This window comes from Pleurodeles waltl, chromosome 8, assembly GCF_031143425.1.
Source record: "Pleurodeles waltl isolate 20211129_DDA chromosome 8, aPleWal1.hap1.20221129, whole genome shotgun sequence".
NCBI classification, from domain to species: domain Eukaryota; kingdom Metazoa; phylum Chordata; class Amphibia; order Caudata; family Salamandridae; genus Pleurodeles; species Pleurodeles waltl.
In genome coordinates this window covers 1,185,284,011-1,185,308,986 of record NC_090447.1, presented here as the reverse complement: position 1 = coordinate 1,185,308,986, position 24,976 = coordinate 1,185,284,011, and the positions used below count along the sequence as shown (strand labels likewise).

The 24,976-nt window shown below is 40.1% G+C and overlaps 1 protein-coding gene across 4 annotated transcripts in view; it reads left to right on the top strand.

Moving 5' to 3' along the window:
- Positions 1-24,976, top strand: part of DGKH (diacylglycerol kinase eta) — a 661,954-nt gene that overhangs the window by 354,306 nt on the left and 282,672 nt on the right. For all 4 annotated transcript variants that reach the window (XM_069205429.1, XM_069205427.1, XM_069205431.1 and 1 more), the window contains 4 exons: positions 3,609-3,715; positions 15,049-15,174; positions 15,729-15,831; positions 23,943-24,105. In XM_069205429.1, the coding sequence (XP_069061530.1) occupies positions 3,609-3,715; positions 15,049-15,174; positions 15,729-15,831; positions 23,943-24,105 (499 nt within the window). The remainder of the gene's footprint in view (positions 1-3,608; positions 3,716-15,048; positions 15,175-15,728; positions 15,832-23,942; positions 24,106-24,976) is intronic.

Here is a 24,976-nt window from a genome sequence, read left to right as displayed (position 1 = left end):
CTCTCCTATTCCACATGGCAGTCCACACAGACGTCCACGCAGTGTGATTAACAGCACCACTTCTGAACCCTGATTGGTCCTCATGCATCAGCTGCATGACTGTTTTTCTTGTATACGCTCACTGTGCTATAATCTCTCTGGATGTGTGCAAGCACGTTACTTGTCAGTTGAGCCTGGCAGCACTGGTGCCTTGGTGGCACTTCTTAAACAAGCATTGGCAAAGCCAATAAAACTGACCTTGATAAGCATGTGGTTTTGGTATTTATTTTTTTGCAGACATATCCCAGAGACATTAAAAGTGTAAAGCAAATAAAAAGTATAATTGCTGCCACCTAAACACTGCATGCATATGTCTGCAAAGAAAGTTATCCAATGCACATCACAAAACTCAATGACAGCAAAAATTAAAGCAGAGAATGGCCTACCAGCCCTGATAATGAAATTGACTACTTTCTAGGCGCAGATGCACATGTGCAAGGGTGACATGATGTCACTCACTGTAAAGAGAGCCAGTAGCTGAAGTGGGCTAACCAACTTCCACATGCCATAGGCTCTGGTAGGCTAAAGTCAAATATGAATGTCTGACATATTGATGAAGAGGGCTGACCGATTGCCTCTCTATTTGTAATATGTATACTTCTTTTATTATATATTTTTTTCGCAAAAAATCTGACTGGCAAGACAGCAAAAGCTATCTATAGGCCAGATCTAAAAACAAATCCTTGCTGTGATGGGCATCAGGCATAAGGGACGCACGGGGTTAAACAAAAGTAATGTAGTGGGCAGCACCTTTTTAGGTCGTAGTCTACCAGAAAAAATAACTGTGTGGTATGCAAAAGACATCTTGGGGAGTTTCAGAAAATTGATCTGGTAACCCATTCTGCCCATTGTGTGCCATTGGCTTTGTGGTTTGTAACTCAGGCTTTGTATGTGTTGACTTTATTTGCTTTAGGCTCCCCAGCTTGAATTCGTACCTCCCCATGCCAAAGCTGTGTTTACAGGATTCTTCGATTAACTTGTTTTCTGTAATAAAAAGGCCTGTAAATCTTGTTCTTATCTCTTCATATATGCTGGGCGTTCAAAGACCAAAGTTAAACATCATGCTGTGTCATTGACGGACCCTTACATGAAAGAGGAATGCAGCATACTTTCTCCGTAAAGCCTGCATGTGCCCTTTTATTTTATTTTATTTTAGACTTAGCCATCTCAAAATGTATCTCGTTCTTCAGCTGCACAAACATTTGCCTTTCATTCGTGGGGCATGAAGTTTACTGTTGCCATTGTCAGGATGGGTAAAAGTATGAACATTTCTAAAATCATGTTTGAAAACTATTACTTGAAAAAAAAGCTTGCACTGATATTAGTCTGATGCACTAGTACTACTAAGAAGAAACAGTTGTGAATGAAATACATTTTTTCATATTTTACACGTCTGTTGCAGAATATCTTTAAAAATGAAGGTGGCCCAAAAGCTAACTGTGCAGGACACCCTAGTTACTTGCTTTCTTTCACGATTAACTTGTACATAAATGCTTGCCCATTTTAAACAGGAGGGCGCGTGCTAAAGTCAGGAGTGTGCTTACAGCCCCAGACTAGAGATCTACAGGGATTTTACAGAGCAGATTATCCAACAGCTCTGGCTTCAGTGAAGCAACTAAAAGTAAAAAAAAAAAAAAAAAAAGAATCATGCTGTCAACGCTGGCTGTGTTGATAAAGCTTTTTATATTTATTCCAAGCCATTTGCAACACAGCTAAAAAACATTGTCAAAGCCATTAGACCTCGCATAAGCAAGGCTCATAGGCTTTTCCAATGCTTGTATTTCTCTCGTTGGCTTCGCCAGTGCATTGAGATTGTCACAACAGCTGCTGATAATATTGGACACGCCAAAATCAAACAAGAATGATCATCAGAGCATGCAAACTAACAGTTTGCTATATTGAGGAAGATGAAACAAATGTGCAAGCCAGCCTTTGAAGGCGCTAAAACCGACACTGCGCGTTTCTGTGATGAGAAGTTTGTCCTTTACAAGTAGTTGTGACAACTGATAATTTCAAATACGGTGCTAGGAAAATGTGTCAGATCCCATAAACATTTTGCGTGCACGTGTATTTGCGCCGTTTCTTGATTGCCCAGTAAGGAATAGGGACAACGGAGTACGCGAGTGTTCAACCTGAATTCGGAGCCCCTCATTTAACTTGCAGAATGGTGCAGAGTTTAAGACCAGTACCGTCCTCGCCAGTGCCTCAGGCCACGCCTCGGTTCTTCTCCTGTTGGTGATGCTGGGAAGATATGAATGTGGGATGCATGTCCCTGCTTTGCCTCGTGCATTCTCCGTGGCTCTACGTAGCACACTGCGTAGTTGCTCTGACAGAATTATGTTTACCTTGGAGAGTCACCCTATTTTATTTGAGAGGGGTACTTGTAGCGTGTGCGTCCTCTGATGCACGCCTTGGCTTTATGATTGTCCCCCATTTTTTGTTTTCGCCCGAAAGTAAATTGAAGAGAAGGGCAGTGCTGTTTGTGAAATTTCATATGGTAGGAATTCAGGGTGCTGCCAGTTACCGCAAACGTTTGAATCGACAACGTACAGCATCTCACCAGTTCACGTTGATTGCCATCTCACAGAAAGGAGAGCTGTCCCATTGACTGGCGTGAACACCCACAACAAAGCGAGCACACGTTGTTGCACTTCTCATTGCTTATAGAAACTCCGAAAGGAGCCTTTTGTTTTTCTTTTGAACAAACAATCCCCAAGCGGGCTCTTTAATTTAAGATAAGACGAGGAAAGTGTCCTTCATTATATCAAATGTTTTATGAGGAACGTTTGCTGTTCTCTTTAGGCATATGGTGGAGTGCAAAAAACACTCTCGTGACCCAAAACCAAAACATGATATCCCCTTTAAACTGCTGAAGCACTTTAAATGGCTGCTTCGTGCTGGCGCCACTAATGTTGTCTAACGTTTGTCCACAACCGACTGATCCATGCCAGATGTAAACCATAGACTTTTTTTAAACGTATTCCTCTAAATATTGTTTATTAAATGTATCACTTCTATGTCATGAAATGAGGCCAAGAGTCCCCCCTTCTTGTGCCAGTGCTAAATAACTCTGCACTTTACCCGCTCTAAGTTCATATTGCATGTGCAGAAGGACGAATAATGAGCTACGGTACTCAGCACAAATGGAAATCTATGATATTCATGAAAAGAGTTAAGATTTTCTTCATCAGTGGAATAAGACTAATCAGCAGTTGTAGGGCAGGTAGTATCCATATGAGTAACCCCAACCTGTGGCTTTTCTCGAGGTAGACAATTTTATTCGGGATACTAAAACTTCTGTGTAGTAAGATGGACGGATAAAGAAATGTTGATTGAAATGTCTACCAAGGTAAAGACATTCAAATGTGCATAATTTAACATATTAATCTTAAAATGAAATGATTTAAGGTGGCAGGATAGTTGTGCTTCATTGGTTTTCATAAATAGGCTGTTGACCTCAGACATTGGTTGTAAATTTGAGGCATTGAAATTAGCCATTGCATTTTGAGAGTTGTGTAATGAGTGATCAGCATTTCAGAAGTACTAACGTGGTTATGACTTTCTTTTAGTCTGTAAATTTAAAGCGCATAAACGTTGTGCAGTTCGAGCAATCAACAACTGCAAGTGGACGACGCTTGCCTCCATTGGGAAGGATATCATTGAGGACGAGGATGGGGTGAGTAGGAATCAAACAATGATATGATCACAACTGGTTATTGTGTCATACAGCAGGAACCTGTAACATTCTGTTCTGGGCAGACCGATAACCTCTATTTGTACTTTGCAATGATCTTTCTCTGCTTATGTAAAGAAATATTAATGATGTAAGTAGCTTCAAGTAAGAAAGACCAATATAGAAATTTTTCTGAATAGAACAAGACTCTTTTTCAAAATGGATGTCCTTGGGAATCTGTGTTGTAGTATTAATGTCCAGATTTTTTTATTTTGTTTTAAAGACTGTACTTTAAAACACCCCTGTCACTTATATAGCAGTCTTTTGTGTGCAATGGGAAGGCAGAGTTTGCATTGTTTACTTTTTCATCTTTATGTCACATTGGCAGCTCCTTCTGTGTCATCATTTGTATTTGAGCACAGTGCTTTCTTCATTATTTCGCGTTGTGTAATACTACACATTTTTTCTGTTTGCAGTACTAAAGTTTCTTTTAGTTCTTTTTGTTTGTTTTAGTTTTTTTTTGTTCAGAATATTTTACAGTACTTTCACTGTAATTCTTTATATGATGTAGATTATCAAATTACTACTTCATGTTAAGTCACCTTTTATTTTTTTCTTTGTGAAAAAATGTTATGTTTCATAGTATCAAAGAATACAGTTAATGAAGCCAGTGCATTTGAAAAAAGTATTCAAAATGTAACTGACTGCTCTCTGGGGCCGGAGCAATCCTTTAGAAGCTTTTTTTTTTACTTGAAAAAGTGTCTGTTTTTCCAAACAGTGCAGTGCAAGCATAAATGTGTACCTTAAGACTAGCTCATTTCTTAATTCCATGGGGAATTCAGTTTATGCCCTAGGAGACGCGTACACCATATCCCCACCCCTTTTAAAAAAAACAACGTTTGTGATTAAAGATTGAAGGAGTTTTTTTGCACTATCTGGTTACTAAGTACCAAAGGACCATCATCCATAACCCAGGCAGAAAGTTACCAATTCTCTTCATAGAAACCTTCAATTGGGTGAGCTTGCAACAAATCTGCTAACATTTTCCACTATAAATAAACTTTGATTTACTTTGCTGGTGGTGATTAAGTGAGCTATATTCCTAGCGTATGGCCTTCATATTGCCCAATTGCTCTTCTCAAGGTCATAGTTTAATGTCACCAATTTATCTAGATGGAGATAAATGACTTGGTCTATGAGATATTTTTTTTAAAAGGGGTTGTGTAATTCCTTGTGTAGTTGACCCTAAAGTACATGATTTGAACTACGGGTTGGGCTGAGGCTGATGGGTGTAAATTTTGCCATCTTGTCATTTTTCAATCTGTTGTTAGGTTACTAACATGATGTGTGTGCATTCTCTCATTATACGAAGCTGTTTGGCACCTAATTTTGCCTTGCACTCTAGAAACATAGTCTCTTATCAAAGTAGTTTTAAAATAGCAATCAGTTTATCAGTCCATTGTTTAATAATCAGAAATGTTAGTGGCAATGCAACATAAGAATGTGTTCTACCAATGCCATCCATGCATTTGGGATGTTTAGTTTATGTTAACATGCTTTTCAGTGCTTATCTTGCCCTCTAAATAATTGAATTGCCAAACCAGCTAAGATGACCTAGCTATGGGCGTCAAAGTCTACAAAGCAAACATTTTCAAGGCAAATAAAGTAATCTAAAGGTGATACCCCTATTTGTTCCAGACCAGCAGAGGATAATAACGTAAGGTGCGTGTATAGCTTGTGTGCCTTAGTATCACACCTACGTTTTGTTGAATACTTTGTCAGGAGACAAAGTATTGGTGACAATAAACGAGACCAACGAAGATGTCTTCATCAGGGAGTCATGAAACTAGAAATAAAAAGATTGTGTTAAAGTACTTGGATTGCTTTAGGCCTGTTCTGATTTAGAAACACACATCTATTATTGCCATTTCTTTATTTTTGTCTTTAAAATGTCAGAGTGGATAGTTTGATGAGACTCCTCTGTTGTTCGTCTTTCTTTAATAAATACAATAGAAGCCCTTGCAGTCCAGCTCCTGGTTTATATTAAAATAGTGCTTTGCTCCATTTTAAAGAAGAAAATAATGGCACTGATATAAATAAAAATGAAACATGCTGCTAATAGAACGATCGGCCCGCAGAGACATCCACTTTCAATGTTTTTGCACATGTATTTCTTTTAAACTAGTTACATTTTTACAGATTGATATATAGGACATAATTTGTTGTTTACAGTATCTACAGGGAGTGCAGAATTATTAGGCAAATGAGTATTTTGACCACATCATCCTCTTTATGCATGTTGTCTTACTCCAAGCTGTATAGGCTCAAAAGTCTACTACCAATTAAGCATATTAGGTGATGTGCATCTCTGTAATGAGAAGGGGTGTGGTCTAATGACATCAACACCCTATATCAGGTGTGCATAATTATTAGGCAACTTCCTTTCCTTTGGCAAAATGGGTCAAAAGAAGGACTTGACAGGCTCAGAAAAGTCAAAAATAGTGAGATATCTTGCAGAGGGATGCAGCACTCTTAAAATTGCAAAGCTTCTGAAGCGTGATCATCGAACAATCAAGCGTTTCATTCAAAATAGTCAACAGGGTCGCAAGAAGCGTGTGGAAAAACCAAGGCGCAAAATAACTGCCCATGAACTGAGAAAAGTCAAGCGTGCAGCTGCCACGATGCCACTTGCCACCAGTTTGGCCATATTTCAGAGCTGCAACATCACTGGAGTGCCCAAAAGCACAAGGTGTGCAATACTCAGAGACATGGCCAAGGTAAGAAAGGCTGAAAGACAACCACCACTGAACAAGACACACAAGCTGAAACGTCAAGACTGGGCCAAGAAATATCTCAAGACTGATTTTTCTAAGGTTTTATGGACTGATGAAATGAGAGTGAGTCTTGATGGGCCAGATGGATGGGACCGTGGCTGGATTGGTAAAGGGCAGAGAGCTCCAGTCCGACTCAGACGCCAGCAAGGTGGAGGTGGAGTACTGGTTTGGGCTGGTATCATCAAAGATGAGCTTGTGGGGCCTTTTCGGGTTGAGGATGGAGTCAAGCTCAACTCCCAGTCCTACTGCCAGTTCCTGGAAGACACCTTCTTCAAGCAGTGGTACAGGAAGAAGTCTGCATCCTTCAAGAAAAACATGATTTTCATGCAGGACAATGCTCCATCACACGCGTCCAAGTACTCCACAGCGTGGCTGGCAAGAAAGGGTATAAAAGAAGGAAATCTAATGACATGGCCTCCTTGTTCACCTGATCTGAACCCCATTGAGAACCTGTGGTCCATCATCAAATGTGAGATTTACAAGGAGGGAAAACTGAACAGTGTCTGGGAGGCTGTGGTTGCTGCTGCACGCAATGTTGATGGTGAACAGATCAAAACACTGACAGAATCCATGGATGGCAGGCTTTTGAGTGTCCTTGCAAAGAAAGGTGGCTATATTGGTCACTGATTTGTTTTTGTTTTGTTTTTGAATGTCAGAAATGTATATTTGTGAATGTTGAGATGTTATATTGGTTTCACTGGTAATAATAAATAATTGAAATGGGTATATATTTTTTTTGTTAAGTTGCCTAATAATTATGCACAGTGATAGTCACCTGCACACACAGATATCCCCCTAACATAGCTAAAACTAAAAACAAACTAAAAACTACTTCCAAAAATATTCAGCTTTGATATTAATGAGTTTTTTGGGTTCATTGAGAACATGGTTGTTGTTCAATAATAAAATTATTCCTCAAAAATACAACTTGCCTAATAATTCTGCACTCCCTGTAAATATGACAGTCTATCCTTTGCGCTCGGCAGTGCACCATTCGAGTATGTAAAGCTTAGTAAAAAAAAAAGACAATCAAGTCCACTAAAGTGCCATGTGCAGGTAAAAATTACACCATAAATCATAAAATTCAACAAATACGAATGTAAATTGAGGGCTAATAGCTGCATCTTATTCATGAAGTTTCTCAAAGTTCCTAAACAACATAAAACATAGCGATATTAAAATGCATCTCGTTAATGCCACATAAGACAAAAAAATGACTTGACAATTAATTTCTACACCTTTAAGGCTGAGAAATTTTGCAACAAAGCCTGGAAATTAATACAGTTTTTTAGCATGACAATATAGCGTGGTCACGACAATAATTCTGTAAAAACATCAGGGAAAGATAAAGCCAGGAAGGCTTAAAATTTTTAAAAATCCACTTCATATCTGGTGAAAGTTTGGCACCGACATGAATTGTTTATTTCAGAATCTGTGAGACTGGGCCTACGTCTCTGGAGCATTTCAGGCCTTGTTTTTTGCCTTAATGATGTATCCACCCCGTACAGAAATGTAACGAGTTTGGTGGGGCTGAGCATCTTTCAGCAGAAAGTTGACAGCCGCTAGGATTGTCCGTGCCCCTTCTTTGTTCAAGGGATGTCGAAGGAGCCTTTGCATTCATCAAGTAAGGCAGAACTTGTACATAGCAGGTGTGTTAATGTTTCCTGGAACAGGCTGTATAACCGGCACATTTTGGTGGCTGGTGATATACCCATCTGGGCAATAGATGTAGCGATGAGAAGAAGTCCAGTCGTAGTTGGCAAAACTTGATTTTATAATGCAACGAGAATGGTTCTGTGATGTATTTATGAACCCCTCTTTGAGCATAGATAGAAAGGACCAAAGCAGCATTTTTTTTTTTTTTTTTTGTGCTAAAAATCCGGAATTCAAATGCAAAAGATTCCATTTGAACCTTTTTATTTCAAACTATTTTGAATTGTGTAAGTGGTAGATTTAGATCCCACAAAGCTACAGCACCCTTTAGCTCTAGGGGATCAGAAAAAGCAATTGACCAAGCATTTGGAAGGCTAAGGCTGTTGTCAAAGGAAGTCTCAAGCCAAATAAGACTTTTCAGAGAGCCTTTTATTTCGGCACATGCAGGGCATGTACTTTAGGATGGTGGCCTTCTGTGTGTCGCTCGTCCTAAATTCCATCCTAATCTGGGCGGTGGAGGTGTTATGTGGGAGTTTGAACAATGTCCTGAGTTCTGCACTCTGCGAGTTGTTCTGAAAGGCGCTACATTTCCCTGAAAAAGATTCTGACTCATACGCCAAGGTTGGTATAAGTTTGGCAATAGCAATTTTCAGGAATGGTTTAAAGGTGTGCTGTTATGTGCTCTTTAAGATGGTTTGAAAGGCAAACTGTAATGAGGCAGCCTTGGGTTTTAATGAATTAAAACGCAATAAATGACCTCCCTTGTCATCCAGCCAGCATCCTAGATATTTTTATTTATTTGATATGGCCAGGTTATGGTTCTTCAAATGCCATAAGCTGGCTTTTTTTTTTTTAACTTTCTGCCAAAAACCACAATATTTTTTTTTTTCTCCGTAATTTATTGTCATGCCGTTTGAGCAACAATGGTTATGTAAGGTATCAAGAAGTCTTTTTGAGCCCAATCAGTGTTTAACTTAAAAGCACAACGCCATCCGCGTAGATAAGCGATGTGATGATTTGCCAGTTTAGGTGCATGACTACTAGATTTAACGTTGGTACCAGGTCCAACAAAAACAAGTTGAATAGAGCGGGATCTAGTAAACACCCCTGCTTGGCTCCCTGTTAAATATTACATTTATCAGAGACTGCTATGTTGTAGCCCAGTTTTACTCCTTTCTATGGGCCAGAGTTCGGCACCAAATTGCTGCGGAATAATGGTTCTGGGGATTGCCAGGCTTTGAGCTTGGTCCATAACAGTGTGCGGTTAAGATGATCGAATGCCTTGCTATAGTTTATGAAACAGCAGTAAAGCAACTCTTTTTTCCTAATCTGTTTTGCTGCAAGTTTCTTTGTGGCCACAAGGTTGTCGACAGTGCCAGAGAATGGTCTGAAGCCAGTTTGGTTAAACGGCAACAGGTTGTTTGTAGTAGCCCATTCCTCTAAACCTTCCAGCACAGCTTAGTATATTTCTGTGTTTACACAGTCTTGACAGATTTTAATTTTTTTTCTAGAAGTTCCTGTCCCTTTTAGCAAATTCGACCTATGCTTCTTTTTAAGAAATAAAGTAGCAACCACAGCAAAAGGCCGTTTGTCTTCCAACAATTCAATATAAAACAAAGGCCAACCACGTATTGTTTGATTACATTCAAAATAATTTGATTAATAAGCCATAAGTGTTGTAGCTAGTTAAAAAAACAATCTGTGTATTGGATGTTCAGTTTTTCAAAATGTAAATTTCATCTTTCCTCACTCTCAGTTTTAGATAATTAAATTTTTCGATTGTGCCCCTTCCAAAGAGAGCTTGCTTTACATGCTCATGTATAATCAGCAAATACCAGGGTAATCAATCATGCCTTAGCGATTTTCACCTCCCATATCCCTGTGATGATGACAGTTATGTCAAGAATGGCCATAATATGTCATTGATTGGGCACCATTGTGCCACTGCCACCATCCAGCATGCCTGGTATGCCCATGTTGTTATAGGAATGTTATGCATTGTTTATTATGCTGAGAACAAGATTATGCCAGCAATGGGCCCCATAGTTCCACAGATGCCTGTAGCATGCCAAGAAGGACTAGAATTATTCTATGGATTACATCTTGTCAGGGATGGGCTTATTTCAAGTATGACGACAGTTCCAGAATACCCCCACCCAGCCAGAAGTGTAGAAACCTACTAAGAATTAAAACTGTTAAACCAGAGTTTGGCTCTAACATCCCAGAAATTTCTACAGACTGCCTAGAATTATCACAATTATACAATGGGTGCTCTCCAGCAAGTCATACAACCCACAGTCTGCCATTAATTGTGACCATTATTCCAGGAGTTCTTTCACCCCTCTGCCCACTCATTCATCATACTATAAATGCCAGCCATCTTCCAATAATTAGTAACATTGCCCCAGGGGTGGCCTCCAGGGTTCCACAGATGGCCTGTGTATGCCATGTGGGAAGGAAACAGTAGATTTTAGCTAACTTCAAACTAGTCAGAGACGAACTCTCTCACACACCTACATTTATTCACGAGCACACACAAAACACAAACTCCCTCCTTGTGCAGCAGCCTCTTAAGATCCCACCTTTACAGAGCCTGTTCTGAGACAAGCAAGCAGGACAATGTGCACCCAGGAGTATTTGGCCGAACTCACATTGGTTCAAGCAAGCTGACTGTGATTGGTCATTTATTTCAGACACTGCATTGTTAGACAGATTGCATCTGTGACAATAATGCTTGCTGCAGCAGCATGATGGCTTGAGGGTGCAGCGAGCTGAGGGCTGTGGAGCAATGCACTGTTTAACGAGAACGCAAAATGGTTGCAATTGGGCAACAGGAATAATTGCCCGGTGCTAGACTCCCAGCACACTGGTTACCCCACAGTGTAGCTCATATATCCATATGAGTATAAATTCAATCTTTGAGAGAAAAAAACAGTTGTGTAGAAAAAAAGATCAATCCATCTTGAAAAAGGTCACTATTAAGAATTTTGGTCTAGGGGAAGCGATTGAGTTGCAAAGCATCTGTTGGCTGTTACTCTGACAGAGGATCAACTATTGCATTGACATAAAACTTTTACAGTGTTGTAATGTGAACATTTATGAAATAAATAAAGAGAACTTTTTGGAGATAAACTTGGATTAGATAAATGGGAACTAAATTAATTAAATAATGAAAAGGTTAATCTAGGTCTGTATCAGTCAATCTAAAAAGAAGACTGTGCCTTACGTGTTTTTCGTTGTGAATAAAGATAAACGGAAGAGGAGAGCAGTATGTGTGCCGAGAGATATTGCTTAATTTTGGGGCTTGGAGACTAAAAGAATAAAAGTTGGAGCGGGTAAAGTTAAGTGAGGGAATAGAGAAAAGAAACGAGAGCTTTACGGAATTCCTTAGCAAACGTTTACAAAGAAGCACAAAGCAAATATAAGTACATTCCAAATAATAAATGTCATGTAACACAAAATACAGGAAGTGAAATAGCGAAGTGCAGTACAGACAGTTAGCATAGTTCATGGAGATAAGGAAAGAGATATGCGAAGTACAGAAGACTAAATAAACCACATGTAGGCATTTGTGGTAGTACTCCCCATGCATGGACCAGGTAATCATAGATAAGCCCTCAGTAGACTCTGAGATGAAATAATAGAACGGGTGGTGTTTTGATATGGATTTGTAGTAGGAGCTAGGGAAAAATACCACCCGCCTTCTGATATGGCAGCGTGCTCCAGTCCAGTAAAATATGTGAAGATTCAAACATGTAGGACTAACACATATTTTATTTGTTTTAAGATGCTGCTTCAGATTATACTATCTGACGACACACCACTATGAAACCGTTGCCGCCATTGTTTGACTTGGCAATGCCTTCAACCTGGACTCACTAAAAATTATTTGAAAAGATTGCATGCGCCTCTGAAGGAGGCAGTAGCACTGTTGATGTCACTTCACTGGCTGGCTCTTGCCGCCAGTGTTAAGGCTGATGGTGGTCATTGTGCAATTTATAGGACAAGTACTCCTTTTTTTGTTACTGAAAATTGATCATTTCACGGTCCTAGAACATTGATGTGTGCAATACAGTACCAAAATGGTGAATTAGGGAAGAGCCTTTTCTGCGAGCTGTGGAATGTCTTCTTTGGGCCTTGTATCTGACTTGTTTTTTTGGAAGAAACTCAAGAATTGACTCTTTATGGCTACATGATCTATTTTTCAGATATATGAAATGCCACCAGATTACCGTATTATAATATCAGGCTTTACATATGTCAGATCATTTCTACAGTTGAATGTATTGCAGCTACCTTTACTGCATTAAGAATGTTGAGACAAGCCTCTTGAATAAATGTAGAGTAAAAAAGTCCTTGCAACTAGAGACATTTTGCAGTGGAATCAATAGATAATGTAATCCTTATAACTCGTTGCTCTATTGAAAGACATGAAACAAGAAATCAGATTAAACAGTGGTTTGTATTAAAGCAGTTGAGTAAAACTGCAGAGCTACTACCTAGTTAATGGGGAAAATAAATTACATGTTGTTTCTGTTTTACTTGCAGTGCTTTTTCAGGTTTCTCCAAAAACTAGAGATTAACTAAATCAACACGTTCATAAGAGAATGTGGGAGCAGCCAAATGCAGTGTTTTACCACAGATAGAAATTCCGTTTAACAATTTAGAACAAAGGCAGTTGGTGTCTGAAGGCAATAAGCCTTGGTGTTTCTAGTTAGGTTTAATAACATTTCCAGGCCAAGTATGGTTCTGGATTTAGAAATGTTATCCATTCTGTCTTGGTAAGCCAAATATTTGCTTCACCTGCTTGGAGACTTTCAGTGTGTCATATTGGCAAGATATCAAAACTTTGAGGTTTCGCTTCATCAGGTGTGGTGATCGCAGTTGACGCTAAATTTGGATTTGGCCAATATGCTTAGCATTGAAAAACGTTTGGCGGTAGCTATGTAGAGAATAGAGATTTAAAAGAATACTTAATTCTGTTTCGTAAAGGATGGGTATTTTTTCAAGTACCTCAGACAGGCATTGAAACTAAATCAAAAAGTAATCTCACCAGATCATTCTAATCAGCCCTAGGCAAGTCAGTAGAGGCTGAGGATCTTTACAAATACTTCAAGCATATGTCCTTGTTTATGTCTAGGAAAAGTAACAAAGTAATGTATATTTAGTGAATCCAGTTCATTTCTAAGTGTCTTTAATTCAAGGCCACTGCTTTATAACAAAACAGACGGTTCTGTAACATGTGCCTTTGGAGACTGGGTTTTATAATTACATGTAAGGACACGGTACTGGAATGAAAGCCAGGGTTGCTAGTTTTTGTTGTAATGGTTGTAAAATAATTTGAAAATACATTCCGGTCCTATATTTCCTCGCAGCCTACCGCACAACACATGTACTAAAACTCAGCTCACAATACAGAATAATTGCCTGGTAGCAAAAACGTTAAATGGGAGATGAAGCATCTTTCCGCCATGAAACAGTTATGAAAAAACCATCTAATTTGTAATTAACAATAGTATTGTAATTGTTTGGTGAATAAAAAATGGGTAGTTTATCAACTTCTACATTTGGCTGGACCTATTTGAATCAACAGGCACGAGAAACAGGGATGAAATGCATGATATAAAATTGGTGCTGACAAATTTGAAAACTTCATACCGAAGTACAACATGGCATTAGTTTAGAAAAATAAATGATTGTGTAGGTAAGTTGATAAAACACAGAATAGATCCATACATGTATTCTTGATACCATTAGTGGCCCTTAGTCCACTAATGATCATGTACTTTAACATGATTGATAATCTTTAATCCAACCTCCTATTACCTTATACTCCTTCATTGAAGCCCTGTCCCAGCCCACTTAAATCATTCTTGTTATAGAGGCTGCCTAGCCTCCTAATGCAGTGATGATACTTAGTTGCTGTGAACCAGTGCAGTGGCTTGGATGCTCGCCTACCAGGAAAATGAGGCATGCATAGGGCATTGGGGAAAAAGCACATAGCAGTGCAGGCATTTAGAGAAGTGAGGACGATATCAAGATTCTGCCAGCACTTGCAGTGCCCGGATGAAGGAGGCAGCACAGTGTTTGTAAGGTGGGGAAAGAGAATGCACAGTTACGTTTAAAGCCAATTCACAAGGTGATGTAATGTATGTAGTGCAAAAGGTGTAGTTTCAGCCTATCAGGAAGCAGAGACACACCCAATGCTAGGGCCTCAGTATATTAGAAAACGTGCAGTGGTACATGCGTAGAGGGTATTGGGGTATGTGTCAGAACACCTAGTGCTGACATTCAGCACTCTTCTAGTCTTCAATAGCCATGCCAACTTAATATACAGACCAATGGTTGTGTCACTTGTTTCACAATGTTATTATTATTTATAAGTGGAGCTGTGGTTCCAAGAGTTCTTTGGTACTGACCTGCTTCACATCATTCAAAGGAAGCCAACATAAGGGTGAGAACCCATTCAATTCAGGATAGCCATTTTTAGTTGTAGGTAATTTTAGAAAACAGCCTCTCACCTGGTACATCATTTTGGTTTCCATGCTCGGCTGCTTGCAGACTAGTCTTGCTCTATACAAATTCTAATACATATATGCCAGTATGAGTACTTGCTGAGGTAATTTCAAAAGTGATGACAGTGTATGTAAAAGAGAGATCCACTAGCCATTTAGAGCATGATGTAGGGAACAATTCTCTTACTGCTGATTGTGTTATTGCAGTCTACTTGGCCGCTGACGGGCTGGATTCTACAATAGAGCTGCTTGGCCTAAGTGGTTCAGACCGATCTTCATTTTTATAAACATTTTTGCTCCTTTGTTCAACTTTCCTCTTATATTCTCCCAACAGATAGCAATGCCTCACCAGTGGCTGGAAGGTAATTTACCTGTGAGTGCCAAATGTGCAGTCTGTGACAAGACGTGTGGTAGCGTACTACGGCTACAAGACTGGAGGTGCCTTTGGTGTAAAGCTATGGTAAGATTTGAAGTACCTCATAAGAGATGTTTGTTTTTATCTGCATTCCTATCCCTTTTATTTCTTGTATTTGCATTCCTGAAAGACAATTACTTTTCCTCAGTTAAATTAAAATGTTCTTGTTTCAATTTGTTTTCGTTTTGACAGCATTGAATTTATTCTTTGTGTTTCTTTTTTCCTATGATGGAAGTCAGTACATAATTAGATGGAGTAATGCACAACACTTAAGTTTGAGTTGTCCATTTAATTATAGATAGGTTCATCTAAAAGACTAGATTGCTAGCTCACTTGGAATAAATGTAAATAATTTTTGGTAGGCCATATAGGAATGTATGATTTACAAATGTTAAGTCTCTACAGATATGTTTAAATGTCCATGGGTCTTGATCCAGAGTAGCACAACCTTTTCAAGGCCTCATGCAGTGCAGTGCAATTGTGCTTTGTGTTTCGTTTGCGTACAACATGTCTTATATTAGCACAATGTATAGTTATGTGACTGTAGATTCAGTGGTTCTCGGCATTTTGGCTCACATAGTTTTTCATTGTTTTGTTAGGTGCACACTGCCTGCAAGGATATGTATCCTCGAAAATGCCCCCTTGGACAATGTAAAGTCTCCATAATTCCTCCAACTGCCCTGAACAGCATAGACTCAGACGGTAGGTCATAATGGCAAAAAATTCCTCTGTAGTATATTGGTTGTCACTTGAATGAAGTGCTTTGGACAGTGTTAAAAGCAACTTCTGCCATCCCTTGATTGTTTGGCTGTACGTCTGTAATCTATCTTTCCGCTTTTTTGTTCCCTTGTTGCTGTGAAATACATCTTGCCTGTGTCTCTTCCATTCTTTACTTAGCATGCTTATGACATATGATCACATGCCTTTTCCATCTCTAACTATAGATCTTGTCTAGGTACATTTGATCTAAGATCTTTGACCTTACCCATTGCTACATGGGTTCCACTGTCTATTGGTTATCTCTTGATGCTCTAAATCTTGGTATACCCAATAACTTTTTTAACACCTGCACAAATCATAGGTTCATCTATCATCAGTTTTAGATTTTTCTCATCTCACTAAGCCCATTCTGACAAACCATATGACCTCTGTCCTCATCGGTTTCCGCTCTCCTGAATGTATTAATGCCACCTAAAACAAATCTGCATTCATGCCGCAAATTACTTATTCAGTCCTCATTGTCTCTGAATAAATTAGAATGTTGGTGGCGCATGGCTAGGTCACCATCTAGTATCTTGCTTTTTACCTTTACAGCAGTCTCATGCAGTCTCTCTCATCTGGGTGAAGGGAAAGTATTTCACTTTGCTAATTCACTGTCGAACCATTTCATCCTTTTATTTAGTACTTTAAAGTTGATATTTGCACCTCTTCGATCTGGATTATGTGGACTTCTTTATAATTCAGTATTGATATGCTCAGAGCTTCGCTGATTGCAGTTGTTCAGTTATCATCTGTTTGTTATCAGACTGCTGCAGTAGCATCTTTCTCCTTATCTCAAAGTGTAACAGATTCTTCAAAGTTCCACTTTGTCTCATCCTAATCCTACAGCATGATCTCTGGACCCTAAGGCGTCGCACGTTGTCCTCTCATTGTCTTATGTATGGATGTGTTCTTTAAACAGTGTCTGAGGTCTATACTTTTAAATCAGTTATTGCGTTCAACTGTTACAAACCATTTCTCTTGTTTTTTTTAATTTGTAATATTTCATTTCACTTCAATATTGCCATGCTTGATTAAAAATCTGGAATGTCAATTAAATATTTGTTTTTATAAGCTCATTATCTTGTTGGTTTCCCTTAATCTTCATATTGTTGATCATAACCTCTTCTCTATTCCCTCTCTGGTCTCTGTGTTATTGCTCTAACATTGCTTTAGTCTTATCTTTCTGATTTAATCCTTTTTAGTTGGACAATTATTGAGCCCATTGAAAAACGCTTTTCTACTTTCTGGCCTATGTTACTAGATATAACCAGAAACATATTTGTTGCACAAAGTCATAAATTGATTTAACGACTGTTGCCACACATCTACAGGTCTAGTTGTACCAGTTCCATTATTTCCAAGAACTCAATGGCTGATTTATTTATGACACATTCAATTTGTATTAAAGTGTTCAGTTTCAGTCAGGAACATTGGTTCTTTATTGACTTCAATATACAAGGAGGAACAATATTTTTCTGACAGCTTTTTTACAATTATTCTAGTCCATTGTTTAGCTCTGATTGTAGGTGTCCTCCAGTGGCTCACCATTACATATATACTGTAGTGTACAAACCTAGATGGTAGCAGACAAGCACTGGCCACTGTAAGAGAATGGGTAGTAATTAATGAATGTGCAGATATTATTGCCAATGTAAAGTGGCTGCAAATCCTGTACATTTCCTTTTTTCCAGGTTTTGAGCATTGTTTTGAAGTCTTAATTTGCCTTGTCACTTAGAAGGCCGCAATGACGTGAGGGAGGAGTTTAGAACTACTGCCTTTGCTCCGCATCAGAAATGCGATATTTTGGTCTAGTGGACAGGTACCCTTTGCTGCTGGAGGAGTTGAAGTGCATATAAATGTGATCCCAAATACGGTGCGGAGTGGCTTTCACTAATAGGCGCAAGTACAACTATTAGATTGTATGCTATGGACGCGCATAACTTAGGTGCAGGACTCTGTGTCCCAGGAGGCTGGCTGGCAGAGGAGAGGGGCGAAGCAGGAAAGCGCTCTTAAGTGCTCCCACATTACTGCGGCGCGGAACGTGCATATCTTTGGTGCAGGACTCCGTGTCCCATGAGGCTGACTGGCAGAGGAGGGGCGGAGCAGGAAAGCGCTCTGAAGCGCTCCCACATTACCATGGCACGGGCCACGCCCTGGCCAAGGGCAGGCCCGTCCCTTGGCCGGCGGAGGCCGGGCTGGGCCTCCCCTCTAAGTTTTGGCATAGGGGTAAGTGCCTAATTTATAAAAGTCTTTATAGACCTTTGCACTAGCCTTCCTTTAGGTAATTCCCAGGGTGGAGAGAAGTCTTCTGTTGTGAGATATTGGTATATCTACATTTCCTTATTGAGGGAGCTGCCTGACTTGTGTCAGTCTTGATAGACCCTAGTGGAAATTCGTAAGGATGGGTAAGAAAAGGTCTCTGCCTAATGGAGATCAGAGTGGAGGGGAGATGGCGAAAACAAATTCAACGTTGGATTCCTTTCTTGTGCGTGCTGTGGGGGTAGTCACGCAGGAGATTGATCTGGCAGAGAGGAGATTATCGCTGGAGATGGGTGACTGGCAAAACGCTTCCACAGAAGACGGATGTTTGGGGATCCCTGAGGTGGGGGATGGTCAGCCTAGGATTGGCCGGGGGGACCTGCTCAAATCCCCAGTACAAGCAGAAATAGGGGCCTTGGGGCACCCGGGGCGAAGGTCGTGGAAGGAGGAGTAAGGAAGAGCAAGAGGCTTTTGATGGTCTCTCCTCCTGGCAGTAGTAGCCCTCCCCGAAAAATAAAAAGATTAAAAAAAACTTGGGGGAAAAAAAAAACTGTCCCTGCCTGTCAACCCTAACTCGATTTCCCTGGGTTCTATGGATCAGCACCCATGGTTATGCCCGGACAATCTATTGGCTAAGTTTAAGGTCATGATTGAGTCCTGTTTGGCCCTCGTTATGGAGAAACTGGGGGTGCTTGAAGCTGAAGTTTCCTAGCTGAGTGTCATAGAGAGGCCAAGGCTGGCTTCTGCCAAAGGGGGCCTCTTGGATTCTCGGGGACAAAGTAGTTTTACCAAGGGGGTGCTTCCACTAGAGGAAAACCCTAGCCCCATGCTGAGAGATACCCAACAACCTCCTAGCTGCTCCACTCTGAGGGCCCCTGGACACTGTATTGAGACTGTTACGGACAACTCCTCAGCTACTGCTGGGATAAAACACGGGAGGGGGGATGATCAGCTACTTGGTAGCCAGTATTTAGACAGTGTGGGAGTGACACAAGACAGAAGTGTGTCGCAAAACCAACATCTGGTGAAAGGGCCCCCCCTTGTTTGTTTAGAGCTTCCTCCAGCATGTGCACCCTATATGGTGGTGCTCACGGATGTTCCCTCCTTGGCTTCGGGCATTGGCGAATCCATGGTCCAACTGAAGAACAAGACCTGTCATTGGCTGAGCAAAAACTGTGATTTTGCCTGTAAGGATTTTGAGGATATCCTGTTTGTCAGAAGAATTGACTGGGTTGGGCCTCGGGCAAAGGTTGGCAATGAGGATTGTGTAATTGTAAATTTGAGATATCCAGGTCTGGCCCAGAGGATCCTTTTGTCACAACATTTGGCACACAAGCAGAAGAGTAAGATTGGTATGGTCCCTTTGGGTTTTTTCTATAATCGTACTCAGCTGCGTAATGATATTCCAATCAGGAACTTTAACCCAGGGCAGGGTGCCTTAGTGCCAAATAGTTCTGGCCATGATTTTTATACCTCCCCAGATCTGGAGAGGGTGGATTGACACTACGCACAGAGTCACGTAGAGGGTACGACAGAATCTCCTTCTGAACATTGAGGGTAGGTAAAATTCCCATGCGAAGTGTTGCCTTATCTAATGGAATGTAGCTGGTTATGATTCTAAGCTATTGGATAGCAATTGACTGAAGTTTGTGGCACACTACAATTTCATCTTATTACAGGAGACTTGGTTGGATGGGTTGGCTGAGTGGGATGGGTTTCAAAGATTTGCAGTCCCGGCCGTCAGGTCTCAAGGCGGTTGCCCTAAAGGGGGCTTAGTCACCCTAATCTGATTTTCCAAAATAGGAGGAGCCTATCAAATCACCTGTAGATATCAGGGCTTTTTAATTATTTGGGTGGTCTTCTCAAATAAATTCAGTGTTGTATTGGTTAACTTCTATAATGCTGTCTGGGACTCTGGCTGCCAAATTGAGTTTTTTTTTCTGTCCTGCAGAAATTGAAGTGTATATTGGAGGAGTTTGGACTGGATTTCTGTGCTGTGGTGTCAGGGGATTTCAATGCCAAACTAGGGAGTTACAGTACTATGATGAACCCTTCTGAGCAGGACCATGAGATACACTCAGATGAGGAATCACACAATGTGAGGTGTGGGGCTCTGATCAAGGGTCTAAGGAGTTTGGATCTCTTGAATATCTGTGACCTGAAAGTGGTGGGTACACCTCAGGCCCCTACTTTTGTAGGTAGGGGGGCTGGTACAACAATTGATTACATTTTTGTGTCCCCACCCATAAGAAACATGGTCAAGGAAGGTGAGGTAGTAGTGCAGCATTTCAGTGACTACAATCCCCTCGGGATTTCTTTTAATTTTGCTGAGGTAAAGCGGAAATTAGTGTGGGGTCGGCCATTCTTGGTGAGACCCAAAGATCAGGGTAGACGACTTGGCTGGAAACAGGTTAACATTCAGAAAGTAACAGAGAACGTGGTGGGTAAGAACTGAAACCTGATTTTAGGCACCCTCTTGGCTGACTCCTCTAGCCCAGGGGAAGTTATGGTTGCTATATCTATAGTTAATGAAGCTATTAAAGAAGGGATGATCACAGCTGCCCAGCTGCTATGTAAGCAGCAGGGCGGGTGATTCAGTAAGCCCTGTTATGATGGCTAAGAAATCTATGAGGAAGTTATTAAAGGAACAACCAAGGGACACAGCGCTTGTAAGAGATGCGAGGGCCCACTACACATCTGTTTTGAGGGCCAGGAAACAACAGCTAAAGGGTGGGCCTAGGAGGATTTGGAACGTGCATCAGTTCATAAGAACCCGGGCTTGTTTTGGAAGGTGGTTAACAGGGCCTCTTTTGAGACGGAAACCTCTGAGGGTTTGGGCTGCAATATCGCCCCTGAGGCTTGGGTGGCCCACTTTTGTGTGATCTTTTTGGGGGTCCCTATAGGGGACCTTGAGGGAAATCAGCATGGACATTCACCAGACTTAACTATTAGATTCTACCTTGAGGAGGTACAGGAGGCGCTGCTTTTCAGCGCTAGCCACAAAGCCCCGGGCCCCAATACTATCCCTATGGATTTATATAAATACTGCCCCTAGTTTTGGGCACCTATTTTGTTAAATGTTCTTAATGCAGCGTTTAGTGTAGTTATCCCGGCCACTTGGAGATCCGCATGCATAGTACCTGTCTATAAAAAGGGCAATCGTAATGATGTGACCATGTTTGAGTTTGCTGCTAGGGTGGGCAATAAACCCATTAAGCCCTTGCTCGAGGTCTATAGGCGTAAATGCCTTCCAGTTCTGATGTATAGGGCCCCACTCTGGGTCTACATGGAAAATAGGGCCCCCATGATTAAGGAAAATCGATTCTGTAGAAGGTTACTCGGGTGGGTCATAATATTCCTGGATATTGCCTGCATGTTGAGCTGGGTCTGGATTTTATAGAAGACGCCATTAAAATAGCTCTTCTTCTATTGTGGATTTCTATTTGGACCAATGAATTTGCGTCCCTCAACAGGGAGATCCTGCAGGATTGTTTACTTTGTGCTCATGCTAAGGAAATTCCCTGGTTGGCTTATATAAGTAAGGTAGCCAGTGTAATGGGGCACTCAGACATTTTTGATGCACCAGAGGGTTTAACTAGCTCTGATAAACAGTGAGTGAAGGAGAACTTTAAAAAAATGTTAGGGGTTAAGAGGAAGGAGGTAGAGCTTAGATAAAATCAGTGAGGGACTTTATTATGATAAAGATGGGGGTGGGCCCAGAGACCTACCTTTTGGAGGTTAAAAACGTATGGGAAAGGGCCCTCATCATGGGATTCCATTTGGGAGTAATCAGAAGCAATTTGTGTTTTCCATTAGGGCAGTTTGACCAAAATTCTATAAAACTGTGTCCGTGTGATGGAGCATCCCCGCAGACTTTAATTCATTTTATCATGTTTTGTGAGCTTTATGCACCTTTTAGGATACGTTGCTTGGTCCCCCTTTTGAAGGGTAGGGGTTTTGTGCAATACTGCCCAGCCTTTATGTGGCTGTGTATGACTTCTGATGTGTTGGTGTGGCAAGAGATAGGCTCCTTCTTAAAGGGAGCTGTAACATGGCGGAATAGTGTTATCTTTTAACTTTTGTCATTTTTATAAATTTTTATTCTTTTATGGAACTATGAAATGAGTATTGTAATTTTGAATGTAATTGTTTTTCTTAATTGTTTTTTGTAAAATATTTGGGGGAGATGAGGTTTGAGAGTTATGCAATATGTTGCTTATTTGTATGTTTTTATGGTTGAAAATAGTTTAATCGAATAAAGTGATTTGATTGATTGCCTTGTCACTCTTTTCATCTTTCATCATACTACTCAGCCCTTTGTTTCTTAAAGCTTAGCCATGTCTAAGTGTGAGGTCACTCTTTAGATGATTTTGTCTTCTTCCAACAAATTGGGCATCCCCATGCTACTTTAGGTTTGTCTTTCCCCAACATATTTCACCATGTATCTGTCTGAAAATAATTTTCTTTCTTCAACATTTATGTAAATGTAGCATTCATTCCAAGCACTGCTGTGTAATGTCAAACACTGTGATGCAAGGAACTATATGCCTTTGACTATATAAGATGTCCTTTACTCTCAGACTTAAAGTATGCACTCTATAGGAGGGCACTAAGATCACTGCCATGGAAATGCAAAGGTATTACAAATTCAAGGTGCAATGTAATACATCCCACAGATTGTTGCTGTTTAAATTATTCAAGTTACTTTGCCATCTGCTTGTGTATGTTTTTCTTTACCACAAATATTCGATCAAAAGGAAGTAGAGACAAAATATGCCATACACGTTACATTTTCAATTTTATCTTGCTGGCTTTATAGGGTTGTGGGCTTTTTAAATTTGCACACCTATTGACCCATGAAGAAAACGAGTAAAGAGAAAATACACGTTCTGGAATCCAAAGTGCTATTGGCTATAAAGCTAGCAGTGTCTAAAACGTAGTTACCTACACATGATGGGAGTGTTACATAAAATGTAGAATCAATAACCTACAAAGAACGACCTTCTTTTAACGTGTTTTTGGGAAGGTGTATTTATGTACCAGTTGAACCACTTGACCAATCCTCCTCGGACTTACACTTCAGTGCCCAGACATTTCTTTAAGTTAAAAGTAGTGCTGAATCCAATTGTCTGCTTCACTGCACAGATAAAAGCAATTTCCTCTAGGCAAGAAAGAGAGAAGACTTGCAGAAGAAAGTAGTTGGTAACATGTTTCTATTAGCTACCTCTTCTTGCAGATTAAGAATGCTTCTTCACTCTAGAGAAGACCAGAGAATTGAATATAATTTTCTCTTCTGAAGTAGCCTTTTTAACTTTTATAAAGGGGTTAGCTGGAGATATCTAGTAGAGATGTGAAATTTATGCAACAAAACAGGATTTCAAAAATTAGGAAAACTGACTTCACTAAAAGCAGATCTGAAAATAAAGTAGATTAATGCAATAGAAAGTGGCATTTAATATATATATTGGCACAGACTTGGGCTAATGTTCATCTTTTTGCAAAAAGAAGTTGCGTATCTGAAATCACAGCTTTGGAACTGTCTCATTAACCACTGTGTTTTGTGTGTTACTGGATGTGTGCATAAATGTCATTTTTCCCAAACTTTCAGGATTATATGTCTGTACTGAAATATGGATGCCTCTTTAATTGCTATTTGGTGTTAATGTATATGAATGGCTTTGCAGTGCCAGGACCACGGCTGATGGTGTACGTACATATACATGTTTTAGCTCTCTATCTTCACTATAAGAACATCTCTAATCGTTTGCCTTGTTTCCCCGTACCTTTCCTAGGATTCTGGAAAGCAACATGTCCTCCATCCTGTGCCAGCCCACTCCTAGTGTTTGTGAACTCTAAGAGTGGTGATAATCAGGGAGTAAAGTTTCTCCGACGATTCAAGCAGTTACTAAATCCCGCTCAGGTGTTTGATTTAATGAATGGAGGACCCCACTTAGGGTGAGTATGAGAGGAATGCCTATATCTGTATAGATGACAAATAACGTTTCATTGTATATATGCCATGGATGTAATTGAGTTGTGTACAAAAAATATGATTTCCCTAAGGAATGTATACAGATTGTGATGCATTAAAACAGGTAACTGTATGGATACCATCGTTATTCAAGTTTCACAAGATTCCATTCTTGTTCTTTTCCATTTCAAGTTGTATGTTTAACATTTGGGTGAGATCTTCTCCAAAGCTGTTATTGACTTAGGCTTATAAGCAGATGAAACACAGCTATACTTTAAGACTGATGGCACAGACAACATTCTCACTCTAGCCCAGTGCCTTTGCCCTGGATTTTACGTAACCTCAACACATGTAATACCATAGTTTCTCCTACTTTCACAAACCACTCGTAGCTCCTTCCCTCTGACCGGGCTGCCATGCTATAGTCTCCAAATATTTCCCTAATAATAGAACTTCAGCAGAATCTCTAAGTTACGAGTTGAATTAATCTCTCAGTAATTGTTCGATTCTTCTTAACCAACCATAACACTAACCACTGTGAGCCTCCAGTGACTTAATTACCCTCATGTTAATATTCCTGATGATTATATCATACTGGTTTGTGTTGCACTATATGCATTGGTGTAATTTCCACAATGTTTTGAAGTGGATGCTAGTGTCAATCTCCTGTACTTTTCATATTTGCTTCTGTTACACATACCATATCATATCCTCTTTATTATTGGTGCAATGCTGCTATCAATGGTGATGTTGATTCTTCATTGCATTATTATCGGACAACTGATAACTAGAGATTACTACATCTTTCAGTAGCTTGCACGTAGCTCTTCTGATTACTACTGGACTACTTGTGAT